Consider the following 15,112-nt stretch of genomic DNA (forward strand, 5'->3'; position numbering starts at 1 on the left):
ACTTTAAAAACGCTTTTATGTCCTTTTTGGGCAGACGAGGCTTTTTTTCTTAACAAGATAAACATGTTTGTTTTTTTAATTGTCTGGTCATGACTAACCTTACCTTTAACCTGATAACTGAGGTTAACTAAAATTAAGCAACTGGGTTTTTCTAGTTTTTCTTCAGCAGTAAAAGTAACACTTTATGTTGTCTCTCACAGACTGAATGATAAAGTAACACCACTAATATGTCATACATGTATAAATATTTAATGTGTGGTGATTTTGATAGTTTCTGACAAATCCTGACACATTTATTTACACGGTTTTAATAAGTTGAGGGAACAGAATCTTTTGACTTTAAAATTCTTTATTCGCATGACCGCCTAACGGCTTCCGTAGAAAAGTGTTTTGCCCCGCAAAGGGAAACAATCAGAGGATATCTCGCGAGATCATCACATCTGTTTCATTCATGTTTTACCGTGAGAGCTTTTTCGCTCTCGCGATGTTGTAACTTTCCCACGCTTGTTGTTTTGGCATGTGCCCTCTGCCGGTGCCCCTTCTCCACCTCACATTTACCACATTTTCTGCCCCGTCAAAGCTGCCCTTGTCCTGCTAATGCCCCTAACTCTGAAGGGCTTAAGTTGGGTGCTTCGCTCCAGACAAGGCTAGAGGGAGTAGTCTCGCGATTGTTCCATTTTTTTCTGGTGGAGTATTTTGGAAGATGGCGCCCGTTGTGACGGGGTGAGTGCTGAAATTCAAAGCATATGGTTGTTTAAAATGTCAGGTTTTGACGTAGTCAAGCATTGCTTGGTTCAGGAGGGTTTTTGTGTTAAGTTACTTTAGTTTTCGCTTTACCGTCTTATTTATCCGACTAATTTGTCGTATTGTAGCTCAACGTGGGGTCAGTTCAGCAGAGTCTGTTTCTCTGCCAATAATAAACACCTCTCAAGTTTGTTACCAGTTATTACAGAAGCTTTAGGGTCAGATTAACATTTATGTCCGAATTAAATCTCATGGATCACCGAAGCTCGTTTTATTGAAATAATGTTAACTTTGGCTAACATTCATCAGCATTAGAAATCCACCTTAGCTTAACTTCATTAACTTGCTTTTATTTTCTTAACGAACAAATGAAGCGACTAAATAATTATTTTATTTGTCATGTTTAATAATTTATTTCGACCTTGGTGTCTTTGCTTTTCAGGAAGTTTGATGAGCAGCAGCATCAGCCTCGGCGCTTAACAAGGTGAATACAAATCTGCAGTGGTCCATTAAAACAAACGATTCAGAGCTATCAGCTCCTAAACGGTTGGAAATAAAAGTAATCCACATTACTTCATTCCAGGGAGGCTATGAGGAATTACCTGAAGGAGAAAAATGATCAAACTGTACTCATACAGCACGCGAAAGTTGCTCAAAAGTCATATGGCAACGAGAAAAGGTTTGTGTGGGATTGTGTTTTCTGATTGGAACAGGTGGTCTGAGGCTACTTTATCATTTTATACTAATTTTATGTTCCATTTAGGTTTTTCTGTCCTCCACCATGTGTGTATCTGTTGGGCACCGGCTGGCAGAAGAAAGTGGAGCAACTAGAAAGGGAAGGTTGTACTGAGCAGGAATCTCAGCCCTATGCTTTCATTGGGATAGGGAACAGCGAGCAGGAGATGCAACAACTCCATCTGGAGGGAAAGGTGCATTCTCGTTTGTAATATTCACTTTTTAACAAAGCAAAATCCCACATTAATGCTGAGTCCAGTGTTTACTGTTAGACCTGCAGGATTAAGATCCAGTTCCTTGCCTGACAACACGAAGTTGGCTCTCTAAAAGTATTTAATCGTGCTCTGTATTACAAAAAGTTTAAACAAAAACAAAAGAACAACATCTAACTCATTACAGGCCTTATAGACCCTTTTACTACCTACGTCATCAAAAGTTGCGCGCGCAGCCTGGCAATGAGAGTGAAGGCTTCCTCATTCACACTCGATACTAAAACAGCATTTTAAACCCTTTGTTTTGAAGTTCTGAGCACATAAAAATGTCGGGTTGTTGCGTGTATGGATGCCAGAATCGCTTCTCTTCAAGCAGTGGACTGAAACTTTACAGAATTCCGAAGGGAGCACATCCATTTCAACAAAATCGGAGGCGTCTGTGGCTGCAGGCCATCAAAAGGGTTGATGAAAACTGGACTGAAAACACGATCCAAAATGCTCGAGTTTGTAGCGGCCATTTTATATCAGGTAAGGTAATTATGTACTAAGATTACACCAGAAAGCTGGTTAATGTGTGTTCTATTAAATAAAGTAAGTTGCGTTTGCTGGTTTGCTTTTAAGCAGTCTATTTACAGGCGAGGTTTTCTGTTTTTCCCATCCTAACACAAAGCTCAACTTTGAATAAAATTGCTGCTGCGTGGCTGCAGCATGACCCAAGTCTGGAACATCAAAATGACAGAATTAAACAAATTATATGCTTTATTTCATTCTTCAAATTAACATTTCATTCTAATTCATCTGTATTTTCTCACTGCATATTAGTATAAACTGTATTTCTCTAAAATTAACACGACTGTACTCTGAGCACGCTAAAAAAGAAACCTATGCTATACTCACCCTGCCATGCAGGTACAGTTGGCTGTGAAGACGTAGTTCTCTGGTTTGTTTACTATGACCCAAGCCTCGTACATAGCACTAGGGCTGCAGCTATCGAATATTTTTGTAATCGAGTACTCTATCGAATATTTTTTTCGATTAATCGAGTACTCTAATAAATTACCCTTTTGTGTTTGTAAACCATTATATCAAATAGCATGTTATAATTATGAAAGACCTCTTAAAATGAGCAAGCAGTTGCCAGTTATTCTTCAAGTTTTATTCAAAATTAGTTTGCAAAACTTCAGCACTTCAACTTTACTTCACAGTAAACAAATGCCTGTGCAAAAAATAAGTACACAACCTGAGCCGATTTTCCCCTCGTGCGAGAATCTGCTAGCCTGCAAGCCAGAGGATAACTGTTGAAGTAGCGCTGCGGGCGGCTGCGGCCCAAACAGAACCAGAACCGCATGCGCAAACAGCTCGCCGGCTGTTTCCCTATTAACACACGTCCGTTTTAATTTCAACACTTTTTTTCTCACACAATAACAAGGATTGTCGAGAAAGCATGTTTGCCGTGGTTTTGTCAAATTGTACTGATCACAAAACATTTATTTACTTTCTTTCGTTTTCCTCTCATAAATACCAGTAATCCTGCAGCAATCCCGAGGGACAACAAATATCAATAACAACACAATAAAAAGTCCGACGTTTTGTGTAAAAATGCTATTTTTTTAGCACATTTTAAGTCCGACGTGTTGCTACCAGACGTACGGTGTGAGCTGAAACTGTGCTACAAACGAAAAAGTCGCAGTGTCCGCAGAATATATAGAAATACAGGCTAAAAAGCATTATCTTGTAGAGGCTCCGAGTCCGCTTGCAGAAGTGACATTTACAGGTGCTGCAGCACGGAGGATGTGGTGTTGTGGTAGGCTAAATCCATTTTACAGTATTTTCACTGGACTACGTTTTCCACCTTACGACGTGAAAAATGGTCCCACATCTTGACATTTTCTGTCTTTTTCGCACTCCACCGGGATCCACGTTGTCCGCCATAGCTTAAGATAAAGTTAAGTTACATTCCCTACTCGCGTGTGCGATTCAGTCCAGTGGGCATGTGCGTCACTTATTTCAGTCCGGGTGAAACATGACCACGGGCGACTGCAAAGCCATGAATTAATTAAATATGAATTAAACGAATCCTCGAGGCAGAGAATTTGACTCGAGGATTTTTTGTACTCGAATTATTCGAGGTACTCGAGGAATCTTTTCAGCCCTACATAGCAGTCTTGTGTCCTTGTCTTTGGCTAGGAAGGACTTCTGCCTTCAAGATGCAAAACTCAGAGTCTATGTCGTGATATTTTACTTTCTGTACGTGGCCACAGACAACATAGTTGTATGCATCTAACGACTTGTATGCCCGTAGCTTCTCACGTGTGTACTTACTGGGCCTCTCCACTAAAAACGTATATATATATCGGGCCACAGGATATCTGGCCACGCACCTACATCTTCCACCCATTCCGTAATGCCACAGGGATCCGGGAGTCTGTTGCCATTCGTTAAAGTGAGTTTAATAATATAACATTCAAGATTTGCCGGTGATAACCCCGCAGCGTAGCTTGATAAAGCCTGACACAACGCCATTCTCTGTTGCCAAGCTGCGCGCGCATTCTCGCTGACGTCATATTGTTTACAAACAGTAAAAGGGTCTATGGTGTTATAGTTAAGGTCAAAGGTCATGATTCAACAATAAGAGAGAGGTGGAACGGGGGTTAAAAGGGCATTCTTGGAAGAATCCAAAGTCAAAACTTCTCTTGACAAATAAACAACATGAAGGCTGGTCTTACCAACATCAGGATGTAGTAGTAGTAGATTTTAAAAGACACACTGGTCCAGTAAATAAGGTAAAATGCTTAAGAGATTATAAAACCATCAAAATACAAAGTAAAATACACACATGATGATTCCCAAGACTGGGAACATAGTTTCTAAACCGACTAGACAAAAATGCACCTTTTTTAAAGGTGTGTATTTCATTACATCGGCTGTAAAACTCTTACTGCATTTCATAAAAAAAAACATCACACCACCAAACACGGAGGAGGTAGTGTGATGGTCTGGAGCAGCTTTGCTGCTGAAAGTGCACCCTCACAAAAAAAATCCTTTGATCCTTTTCGTCTTTGTAGAACTTCAGCACAGCTAAGACGCTGTACATCAGTGACTCAGACAAGAGGAAGCACTTCATGCTGTCCGTGAAGATGATTTATGGAAACAGCTCCAACATCGGAGTCTTCCTCAGCAAGAGGATCAAGGTCATCTCCAAGCCCTCCAAGAAGAAACAGTCCTTAAAGAATGCAGACTGTATGTCTTCCACCATACCTTGGTATTTGGGTTTGGTGTTTAACAGAAGTTTGGGTTTGATTTTTCTGTTTGTCGCTCCTCAGTGTGCATTGCTTCTGGGACTAAGGTGGCCTTGTTCAACCGCCTGCGTTCCCAGACAGTGAGTACACGATATCTTCATGCAGAGGGGGGCAGCTTTCATGCCAGCTCTCAACAGTGGGGGGCCTTCTACATTCATCTGTGTGAGTCAAACATTGGGCTTATCTCTTTTTTTCCCTCGTTTGCAAGTTTAAAAATAAATCAACATTTAAATTGTTGCTGCATTTTGCTCAGTGGACGATGATGAGTCAGAAGGGGAGGAGTTTGCTGTGAGAGATGGTTACATTCACTACGGCCAGACGGTGAAATTGGTCTGTTCGGTGACTGGATTGGCTTTACCCAGGCTGGTATGTTGGCTGTCATACCCAAGCTCATGTCTGTGTTTGTGTCTCATGCACCTCTGGATTAATTTTATTGAAACTGTGTAAGTAATCACCGGATGTCCACGTTCAGTCAACCCCATTCAATGTGGCCGTCTCAGATGATCAGGCTACGCAAACATGGCAACAACTTTTACAGATATTAAGCTGAGTTTACTGAGCTAGTAGAGCAAATGTCATTTGCACTTTTTGACTAAAACATCTATAACTAAATAAAAGATGGTGGAGCAAATGCATCATGTTAAGTGCCTGTGCCTTTAGTTTAGTCCGAGTGCAGGCCTAAATAAGTTTGCGTTTATTTTTGTTGTGTATTTTTGCTCTATTTCCCTCAGATTATTCGCAAAGTGGACAAACAAGCCGCGTTATTGGATGCTGATGATCCGGTGTCGCAGCTTCACAAGTGTGCCTTCCACCTGAAAGACACAGACAACATGTATCTTTGTCTTTCACAGGACAAGATCATCCAGTTCCAGGTGAGCAGATGCATGCTCCTTCACACCCACACTCATTCAGATTGTTTATTTAGTTACAACGTTCCCATTACAGAACCGGTAAAATATCACATTTTACAGATGCTGTAAAACTATTTTCTTAGCATTTAAAACATTTAATCTGTTTTTATGTTTATGTTTATGTATTTAGCAGACGCTTTTGTCCAAAGCAACTTACTATTCCCAGATGATTGTGTTTTTTTATTGTGTGTCTCTCACACACACACACACACACACACACACACACACACACACACACACACACACACACACACACACACACACACACACACACACACACAAACAGTCCAGTGAAAAGAGTCGCCACCACAGGGTATCCGCGGGTCCTTAAAAAGTCTTAAATTTGCTTTTCTGAATTTAAGGCCTTAAAAATCCTTAAAAATGGCAAATAATCCTTGAATCCAGTTTCCACAGGTCTTAAATGACCAAAGACCCAAAAATGTTCGTGAATTTCTAGTTAGTGTTCAACATTTTTTAAGTATGACGCTGGCGTAAGCGGAACCGTACACATTCAGTCGGCTGTGAAAGGGGACTATTTTTAGATGAGCACATTAGCTGGTTAAGCTAGTGGGGAAGTGCAAGTTTAATGGTAACTGGATGGCTAATCAGGCAATAGCTAGAAATTATAGCTTAAATTTAATTAGAAAAATAGCTTAAATTTGGTCAAAGAGGCCTTAAAAAAGGTCTTAAAAAGTCTTAAATTTGGCTCCCTTAAACCTGCAGATACCCTGCACCAAAAAAAGGTCACACACTAATATTTTGTTGGACTGCCATTAGCTTTGATTACGATACGCAGTCACTGTGTCGTCGTTTCCATAAACTTCTGCAACGTCACAAGATTTATTTCCATCTAGTGTTGCATTAGTTTTTCACCAAGATCTTGCACTGATGATGGTAGAATCATCCGGTTAAAACTTAATAAAAACCAATAAATGAAATAAAAGTTACATTCAGAAAAGCCAATCATTAACCGTATGGCTGAATTATTATAGGAAAAGATAAAATCATGATTTCTCAAACAGAAGTTGTGATTTTAATTCAAAACATCAGCACAGTATTCAGTGTACGGTTACGTTTATTAACTCAGTCACTGCCGTTGACGGCAAAAGTCGTCATTTTAAATCCAACCGCTCACTTAACTGTGCGGGCGTCGGACGAGCCCCCACACTGTGAGAACAAACGTCCCAGCTCTGAAGCTGATCTTCATCCACGTATGTCACACGTCACGTGATCAGGAAGCAGAACATCCACGTGTTAGATCTTTTTGGGCCGCTGCTGTAAAAAAAAAGTGAGGCGCGAACCGGAAAAGCTTCTGCCGATCACAATTCGACAACGCATTATGAAAGAACGAATAACGCTCGAAACGCACGGATTCTTCCTGACGTAAGAGGTGAGTCTACTCTTTGTTTTATTAGTTTTGGCATCAACATCATCCTAGCGCGCAACGTTCTGTGACTCTTAAAAAAAACAGTAAAAGTGCTGAAAAATGCTGGCACCAGGGACTTTTCTGAACATGGAAATGGCTGGCAGTGAATGAGTTAACATGACAGGAAATGAAACCAGACAGCGTTAGAGTGGGTTAATGGGGAATTATGATGACCGTAATATTCAGTAACCAATCATAAGTGGTATTAGACAAGGAGGTGATGATGGACCTTGGTGCGTCTCCAATGCAAAATATATAGATGGCTGAAGAAAACCAGAACATTTCCACAAATATTAGGTTGTGTTAGACCAGGGGTGTCAAACTCAAACTCACGCGGGGCCGAAATGAAACTCTGGGACGGAGTCGAGGGCCAAACTTGATATTTTTTGAAAAAGTGACGGCAAATTTGCACATTTTCTTTATCAACATTTATGCAATTTTGAACCTTTAAATTTGGAAACAAACTTACTTCTGCATTAACACTGAATGTGGAATAACCAAATTACACACGAGCAAGTCAGTTTTAAATAAAACACATCAGTGGTATTCATTACTTGTGGTATAATCAGCATTTTTAAAATCTTTAAAATCTTTTAATCTTTTAAATCTTTTCTCATGGGCCTACAACAAAATACAAATATCATTTTATCTTAAATGAAAATGCAACATCTCACCTGTTAACTTTCATGTTTTGGAGCAGAAAAAGAGCATAAAACCAACATATTTAAAGCTCAGTTTGCTCCACTGGTTTACTGTGATGCTCACCTGTTCCAGCCAGATACCTGCATCATGGGGTTGATCTGAGCTGAGGAGGAGACTCCTGTTGTTTTGTTCATCTTCATCATAATAATGACAACATTAGATGACAACAGGTGCTCACATAGGTTTGTGCTGATTAACATGTCTGAGCAGCTTGACCACGTTGTTGTGTGTCGGGGAGGAAACACGACAGCAGCCACAGGGTCATGCTGGTTTGAGCGTGTCGCTGCTCGCTGGAGTTATATCAGCTCTGTCTGGACGTTAGTTGGAAAACTTTCTCTTTCAGTCGTGAACACTTTACTGAGCGGCTAGAATCTCCATTTCTGGGCTTCAACGTCAGAAAATAGCTGAGTGAACTCGGCACTGAGTGAGAGGAGTGTTTAGTTTGTCCGAGACAGCGGAGCTGCAGGCACCGGCAGCAGGCGCTGGAAAAAACACAAAGGAGGGGGCGCGTCGGCTCTGCGCGGACGCCGTAAAGCATCATGGGAGTTGAAGTCTTTGCGGTAAAATCGGCCAGCGGGCCAGTTTTAATATATTTTTGATATTTATCTCGTGGGCCACATAAAAATGCTCCGCGGGCCTTGAGTCTGACATATGTGTGTTACAGGATCAGCGAAGATGGAAGTCACCATCTATATAGGAGGTATACCAGTAGACATTGACATTTTAGACACTTTTCTCATTGTGAACATTTTATAGGATATTGCATCTTGTCACACAACATGTCAGATCTGCTCAGAATCCCAACCTGAACAACAATCTATAAAGGGCTATTAAAGACTCCATGCTCCTCTCTGCATCTGTCAATGAGAATTGATTTTTCTTAATGAAGGCTATGCTTTAAGCATTTAAGATGCAGTACAAGTAGGGATGCACGTTTTCCAAAATTTCTTTAACCGGTTATTGACGCCCCTCCTTAACGGTCAATAGCCAGTTAACCAGACCCCCCCCCCCCCCACTAACACAAACACCTGCCCCCGCTCTATAAACAATAACGCTTTTTCCTTTTTAATATAATTCTGATGCACAACTAAGCTCGTTAGATTTATGAACAAGAAGTAAAGAGGGAGTTGGATGACAGCTGAAATGTCCGTCAGACTCGGAGCTTGTTGCGCAGCAGATCTTCTGGCATCAAATACGCAACGCTGCTTGTGTTTGCGTGCTTATAAGCGCATTCTGGAGGCCACGGTTTTAAACAAACACTTTAGTTTCCTTACACAGAACAAAATAATTACACTGACATTTCTTTATTTCACTAGAGAGTCAGACGCAAGTAGGAGCGTCATGACCGACTGACTTGCTGCTGGTCTCGGTTCAGTTTGCCACGCCGTGTCCTGCCCGGCTCAGCTCTTTGCTGTGAAGCTTATTGTGTTCCAAGAATGAACTGCTCTCTTAGGCCCTGTCCACACGTAGCCGGGGATCTGCCAAAACGTAGATATTTTTCTACGTTTTGGCCTGTCATCCACACGAAAATGGAGTTTTTTCACACAAAAACGGAGTATTTTAAAAACTCCGGCCAAAGTGAAGATCTGCGTTTTCTCCGTTTTGGGTGTCTGCGTGTGGACAGACAAAACCGGAGTTTTAAGGTCCGCGACGTCACTTTCTGCGACAGAAAAATGCTGACATCACGTGTGCGACCTGTGTTTACACTAGCCGACAGCATGGATGCCCTCAGAGCTGCACTCGCTTTATCAATTGTCCAAGCGCTTTTTGCTTGTTTGTTTTTGCAAGTGGAATTACTGCTCCATGCGGAAGACCACAGACGAAGGACGAGGTTAAGAACGGGGGAAGTACTGCCGCCTACAGGTCTGGCATGTCCTTAACAACGTATTTATCCGGGTACGTGTGGACAGAGTTTGTTTTTAAAACGCGGTGGTGTGGATGCAAGTTTTTGGAGGGGCGGATATTCGTTTTTAAAAAACCCGGCTACGTGTGGACTAGGCCTTAGCTAACTTCTTCCCGTTTGAGCTCCTTTCTCCTTCTGCAGTTGCCCAGTAAACATGTTTTGATAGCTTCACTAGTGCGCCCTCTAGTGACACAAGCTTTATTAAACCCACACGCAACAGTTAACCTGGAAAAACTATTTTACCTGGTTACAATATTAATGGCTTTTAACCGGTTAACTATGACCTTCCCTAAGTGCAAGTTTAGGATTGAACAAAAACAGCTGAATAAGCATTTTTTCATGTTAAGTCATTAATGTACAGATGAAAAGTGAAAATTGTTTTAAGTATTTCTATTATTCTTCAGTCAACACCGTGCTCTAAAGAGACTCGTAGGGAGAGTATTAACGATGGCGCTTCGTGGACTATCATCAGCACTGACAAGGCGGAGTACACGTTTTATGAAGGCATGGGCCCTGTCCTCTCACCAGTCACACCAGTTCCAGTGGTGGAAAGTCTCCAGGTATGATTCTGTTATAACAGTCTGACCAAAGCCGTTTTCTGATTCACATCAGGTTAGAATGAAAGTTTTCTTTTATTTTTGATTGCGTGAAGTTAAACGGTGGTGGAGATGTAGCCATGTTGGAGCTTACGGGACAAAATTTCAACCCAAACCTGAGGGTGTGGTTTGGAGACGTGGAGGCAGACACCATGTACAGGTAAATATTTAACACGTGTGTTTTATGGCGCTTACACTCTAGCATCGGCTCCACTCCACCTGGACCGGGTTGGGAGCCTTATGGGCCATTCCCATCTGTACCGGGTCGGCCCGGGCCGGGTAGCGTAGGTTGTTTACATATCTGGGTGGCTTGGTATTTTTCCGGGCCAACCAAGGCTCATTCTCAACCCTCTTCTCGAGGGGGTCTGCTTCAGGCCGACCAGGGCCAACACACCCACTGTTGACAGCAAATTCACACCTTCCATTAGAGCAAGTCTTTGATTGGTGGGTAGAATCAGCCCACATGGGCTTAAGGCAAGGATGAGTGGAATCAACCGGGCCAGGCTGGGGCCGACTGGGGCTTCCCGACCCGGTACAGATGGGAATGGCCCATTGGATTCTCCCGCAAGCAACCAAACGTCTTTTCAGCCCTCTTCCCGAGGCGGTCTGCCTGGGGCCAAACAGGGCCGACATGCCCACTGCTGACTGATTGGCCGGCTCAAAATCACAAGTACCATTAGGGGGAGCCTGCGATTGGCAGATAGAATCAGCCCTTGGGGGCCTCCCGTATGCGTGATTCATTATTGTTCTGGATGCTGTGGAGTTAACAAGCCTCTGACCAAGCCCCCCCCCCCCCCCACACACACACACACACACACACACACACACACAGTGCTGTCAGACGCAGCAAAGCAGGATGCAAATTCAGAGTCAGAAAGTCTCCAAAATGCAAGACCGCTCAGGCCACTTTTGTTTAATAATGGAGACACCTCCAACTTCTCCGCGCACTTTTGCTCCGCCCGCATGCTTGGGAGATGCGCTTATGACATCACAGACCACCCGTGTGCTCAATCACGTCCGCATTCCTAAGGCAGTGTGGAACAAACACAGCCAGGCTGGGGCGGGCGGAGCAGAGTGGAGTGGTGCCGATTTAGTGTGTGAGTGGCATTAGATCGGGGCTGGAGGACCACTTCTCTGCATGTTTTAGTGTTGTTTTCCTGCTCCAACACCCAATTCAATGATTAAATCACATTCTGCATCTTCTCAAATTCTCCAGAATCCTATTAATCACTCATTGATTCAGACTAAGTGTGTTAGTATGGAACACATAGAAAAACATGCAGGTCGTGACCCTCAAAGCCCTGCTTTAGATTAGCCATACAAACACTAATCTGAACTATTCTTTAGGTGTGGAGAGATCATCCTGTGTGTGGTACCAGACATCTCTGCCTTCAGGGAGGGGTGGCGCTGGGTGCTGCAGCCGGTCCAGGTTCCTGTCACACTGGTTCGTAATGATGGGATAATCTACTCCACCGGCCAGACTTTCACCTACACACCAGAGCCGGGGCCTCGGCCCCACTGCAATGCCACCGGGGCCATCCTGAGATCACGCAGCACTTCTTCATCATCACCAGAATCTTCATCATCACCCTCATCATCTTTGGGTGGCCTTGGGGAAAGCCATGGGGCGTACAGCAGTAGTGAATCTGGGCTGTCTGCACTGACATAGTGAATCTGGTTTTGTGCACATTGGCTATGAGTGAACAAATGGTGCAATGGTTCCAAAGTGGCTCATGGACCTCTGGAAAACTGTACAGAAGCCCCAAAACCCTCTTCATGAGACTGAAGTGACAGGAAGCGCTTAAAAACTGAGAAAGGAGGTTCAAAGGAAACACATCTATACGAGTCTGTACATTAGCACCCTCTGGTGAGTTGTGGACGTGTTACAGAGGACTTCATATCCTTTCTCACCTGAAAGTAGGTGAATGTGCCTTCTGACTTTCATATACTTTTTTTTACTTGAGTTTTAATTTTAAATCTAACTTCCTCTTTTTCACCACTAAGCTCATATTTTTTACTGAAAAACCTTTTAAATATTAGTTCCAAGACAGGGAACATTTTAAGAGTAACATAGTTTGTATTAGGGCTGCACAATATATCGAAAAATTATCGTCATCGCGATAATAGGACGTGCGATAGGCCCATCGCAAAACACGGCAAAAACAGCGATAAATGTTTGGTTCAAACATTTCCATCCGTGTCATAAATCAGCTTTTTGTAAACCAGCTCTGTTTTTTACGCGGAAGTATTATTTGACCAATCAAATGTAGCCCTTCTGATATGCGGCCAATCAGATGGGTCCGTTCACGTAATACGCCCGCCCACTACGTAGACCCTTTTGGAAAGCAACACCCGAACAGAGTTAGCGGCGCCGTTCCCTTGTTCGTCATGCTGGCTCAGAGCAACGAACGCACTTTGTGCTGACGTTTCTGGATTCAGCGCTGCTTTCAAACGTGAACGTGACTCCGCTCGGTGTCGTTAAGCAGCTGATAATAACCGGGCTGACTCCGACACGTGCCAGTGAACCAACCCACCTTCATGTCGCTAGTGTTAGCCCCAGGCTCCGGTTAGCTTCCAGCTAAAAGGCTACAGCACTCTCCTCCCTGTCCCACCCTGCTAAAGAGGGCCTGGAAAAGTTCCCCCACACATTTTCATTTATGAGCTTTTATAACCTTGTTAATCAGGATAGTTGATTCGCTGCTGCACATAAACTGTCAGTCAGAAGCTCTGCTAGCCGGTTATCTTAGAGGAGCTAGTTCAATTAGTTAGCTTGTTATCAGAATCATAGTTGCTGTTTCATCATCTGAGCTGCTTTTTAAGATCTAGGTAAACTTGTTCAATTTGGGGTTAAAAACAAATGTTTTCACATATTTTCCATGTAGTTTTTTGCCAGTTCCTCTTCTGAAAGGTAGACAATTGTTTTTCTCTTTCCCTCAGAAAATCTTATTATTCTCTTAGTTTGGCCCAGCACAGTTCACTTCCCAGTTACAGCAACAGCCTTATATCATAACAAAATGTTCAGTAGCAATGAGATAATTTGCTGTTGCATTTAAGTGATGTTAACTATTATTTAACATTTAAACTATTTATTCTAAAACCCTGGTAAGGGATGTTTTTCTGTATTTGGAGCATCAGAAAAAATTTTATGGTGTTGGTGATGTTTTAAAGTCACTGAGAAACTGTGTGCATGCAGTTTGTTGTTTTGCTGCTATTACAGCAGCAGGTGCAGCTGCTAATACAGTAGCGGGTGCAGCTGCTAATACAGTAGCGGGTGCAGCTGCTAATACAGTAGCGGGTGCAGCTGCTAATACAGTAGCGGGTGCAGCTGCTAATACGGTAGCAGGTGCAGCTGCTAATACAGTAGCAGGTGCAGCTGCTAATACGGTAGCAGGTGCAGCTGCTAATACGGTAGCGGGTGCAGCTGCTAATACAGTAGCAGGTGCAGCTGCTAATACAGTAGCAGGTGCAGCTGCTAATACAGTAGCGGGTGCAGCTGCTAATACAGTAGCAGGTGCAGCTGCTAATACAGCAGCGGGTGCAGCTGCTAATACAGTAGCGGGTGCAGATGCTAATACAGTAGCGGGTGCAGCTGCTAATACAGTAGCGGGTGCAGCTGCTAATGCAGTAGCAGGTGCAGCTGCTAATACAGTAGCAGGTGCAGCTGCTAATACAGTAGCGGGTGCAGCTGCTAATACAGTAGCGGGTGCAGCTGCTAATACAGTAGCAGGTGCAGCTGCTAATACAGTAGCAGGTGCAGCTGCTAATACAGTAGCAGGTGCAGCTGCTAATACAGTAGCAGGTGCAGCTGCTAATACAGTAGCAGGTGCAGCTGCTAATACAGTAGCGGGTGCAGCTGCTAATACAGTAGCGGGTGCAGCTGCATATTTTTGCAATAAAAATGTTATGTTGTAATGGAATTCATGCATTAGTTTTTGTTTGCTTTGAGCCCAGAGCAGACGTCACACGCCAGACGACATCAACACTGCATACTTTAGTATTTGTTCATTTATCGCGAGTAACATCGATATCGCAATATTAAGCACTGTTATCGAATATCGCAGGTTTTCCTAATATCGTGCAGCCCTAGTTTGTAGGGACCAAGAAATGTTACTGTATTATTGTATTCATATGTTTTTGCAAGCTTTTGCTGAGGTACATTTTAACTTTTTTTTGTGTTATACTGCATACTTTCATTTTTCCCCAGTCTTTGGTTTCTGTTTCGATGCTCGTCTTAAGGTGTTTTTGTAGTAAGTTCCTTTTTCTTTTGCTGTTTTTATTGTCATTAACACGCTTTTAACATTATCTTGTGCTGTGGCAGTTGGAAAAAACTGTCTTTTTGTTTTTAAAGAGACATTTTGTGAATTAGTCTTATTCTTTTAAGAGATTGACCAGTTAGTAGTGAATACATGATGTCTGTGGTTGAGCTCAGAATACATGTTATGTTCTTCCTGATCATTTAGCCTCTTTTTTTAATTTGTTTTTATTTTTATTTTACATAACGCAAAAATAATCTGTCTCTTGTTAAAAAAACTATGTTTGTGATCTTTTCTTTTAACAGATTTGAACTCTGGTTATGTGTTCAAA

At 42.6% G+C, this 15,112-nt stretch overlaps 1 protein-coding gene across 1 annotated transcript; it reads left to right on the forward strand.

Moving 5' to 3' along the window:
- The first annotated feature begins 521 nt into the window (after positions 1-521).
- LOC107373495 (recombining binding protein suppressor of hairless) lies at positions 522-12,426 on the forward strand. The gene is made up of 11 exons (XM_054751573.2): positions 522-723; positions 1,187-1,228; positions 1,328-1,423; positions 1,508-1,673; positions 4,757-4,931; positions 5,015-5,152; positions 5,244-5,356; positions 5,722-5,862; positions 10,337-10,492; positions 10,585-10,688; positions 11,876-12,426. Exons 1-11 carry the CDS (start codon positions 704-706, stop codon positions 12,195-12,197), a joined length of 1,473 nt encoding a protein of 490 aa, XP_054607548.1. The 5' UTR covers positions 522-703; the 3' UTR covers positions 12,198-12,426.
- The last annotated feature ends 2,686 nt before the right edge of the window (positions 12,427-15,112 follow it).

This window comes from Nothobranchius furzeri, chromosome 7 (assembly GCF_043380555.1).
Source record: "Nothobranchius furzeri strain GRZ-AD chromosome 7, NfurGRZ-RIMD1, whole genome shotgun sequence".
NCBI lineage: Eukaryota > Metazoa > Chordata > Actinopteri > Cyprinodontiformes > Nothobranchiidae > Nothobranchius > Nothobranchius furzeri.

Bases quoted from the DNA above. Each gene is read 5' to 3' on its own strand.
- LOC107373495 (XM_054751573.2), top strand. From the start codon at position 704: ATGGCGCCCGTTGTGACGGG. The intron at 5,153-5,243 runs GTGAGTCAAACA...CATTTTGCTCAG, and splicing joins GGCCTTCTACATTCATCTGT to TGGACGATGATGAGTCAGAA. The intron at 5,357-5,721 runs GTATGTTGGCTG...TATTTCCCTCAG, and splicing joins GATTGGCTTTACCCAGGCTG to ATTATTCGCAAAGTGGACAA.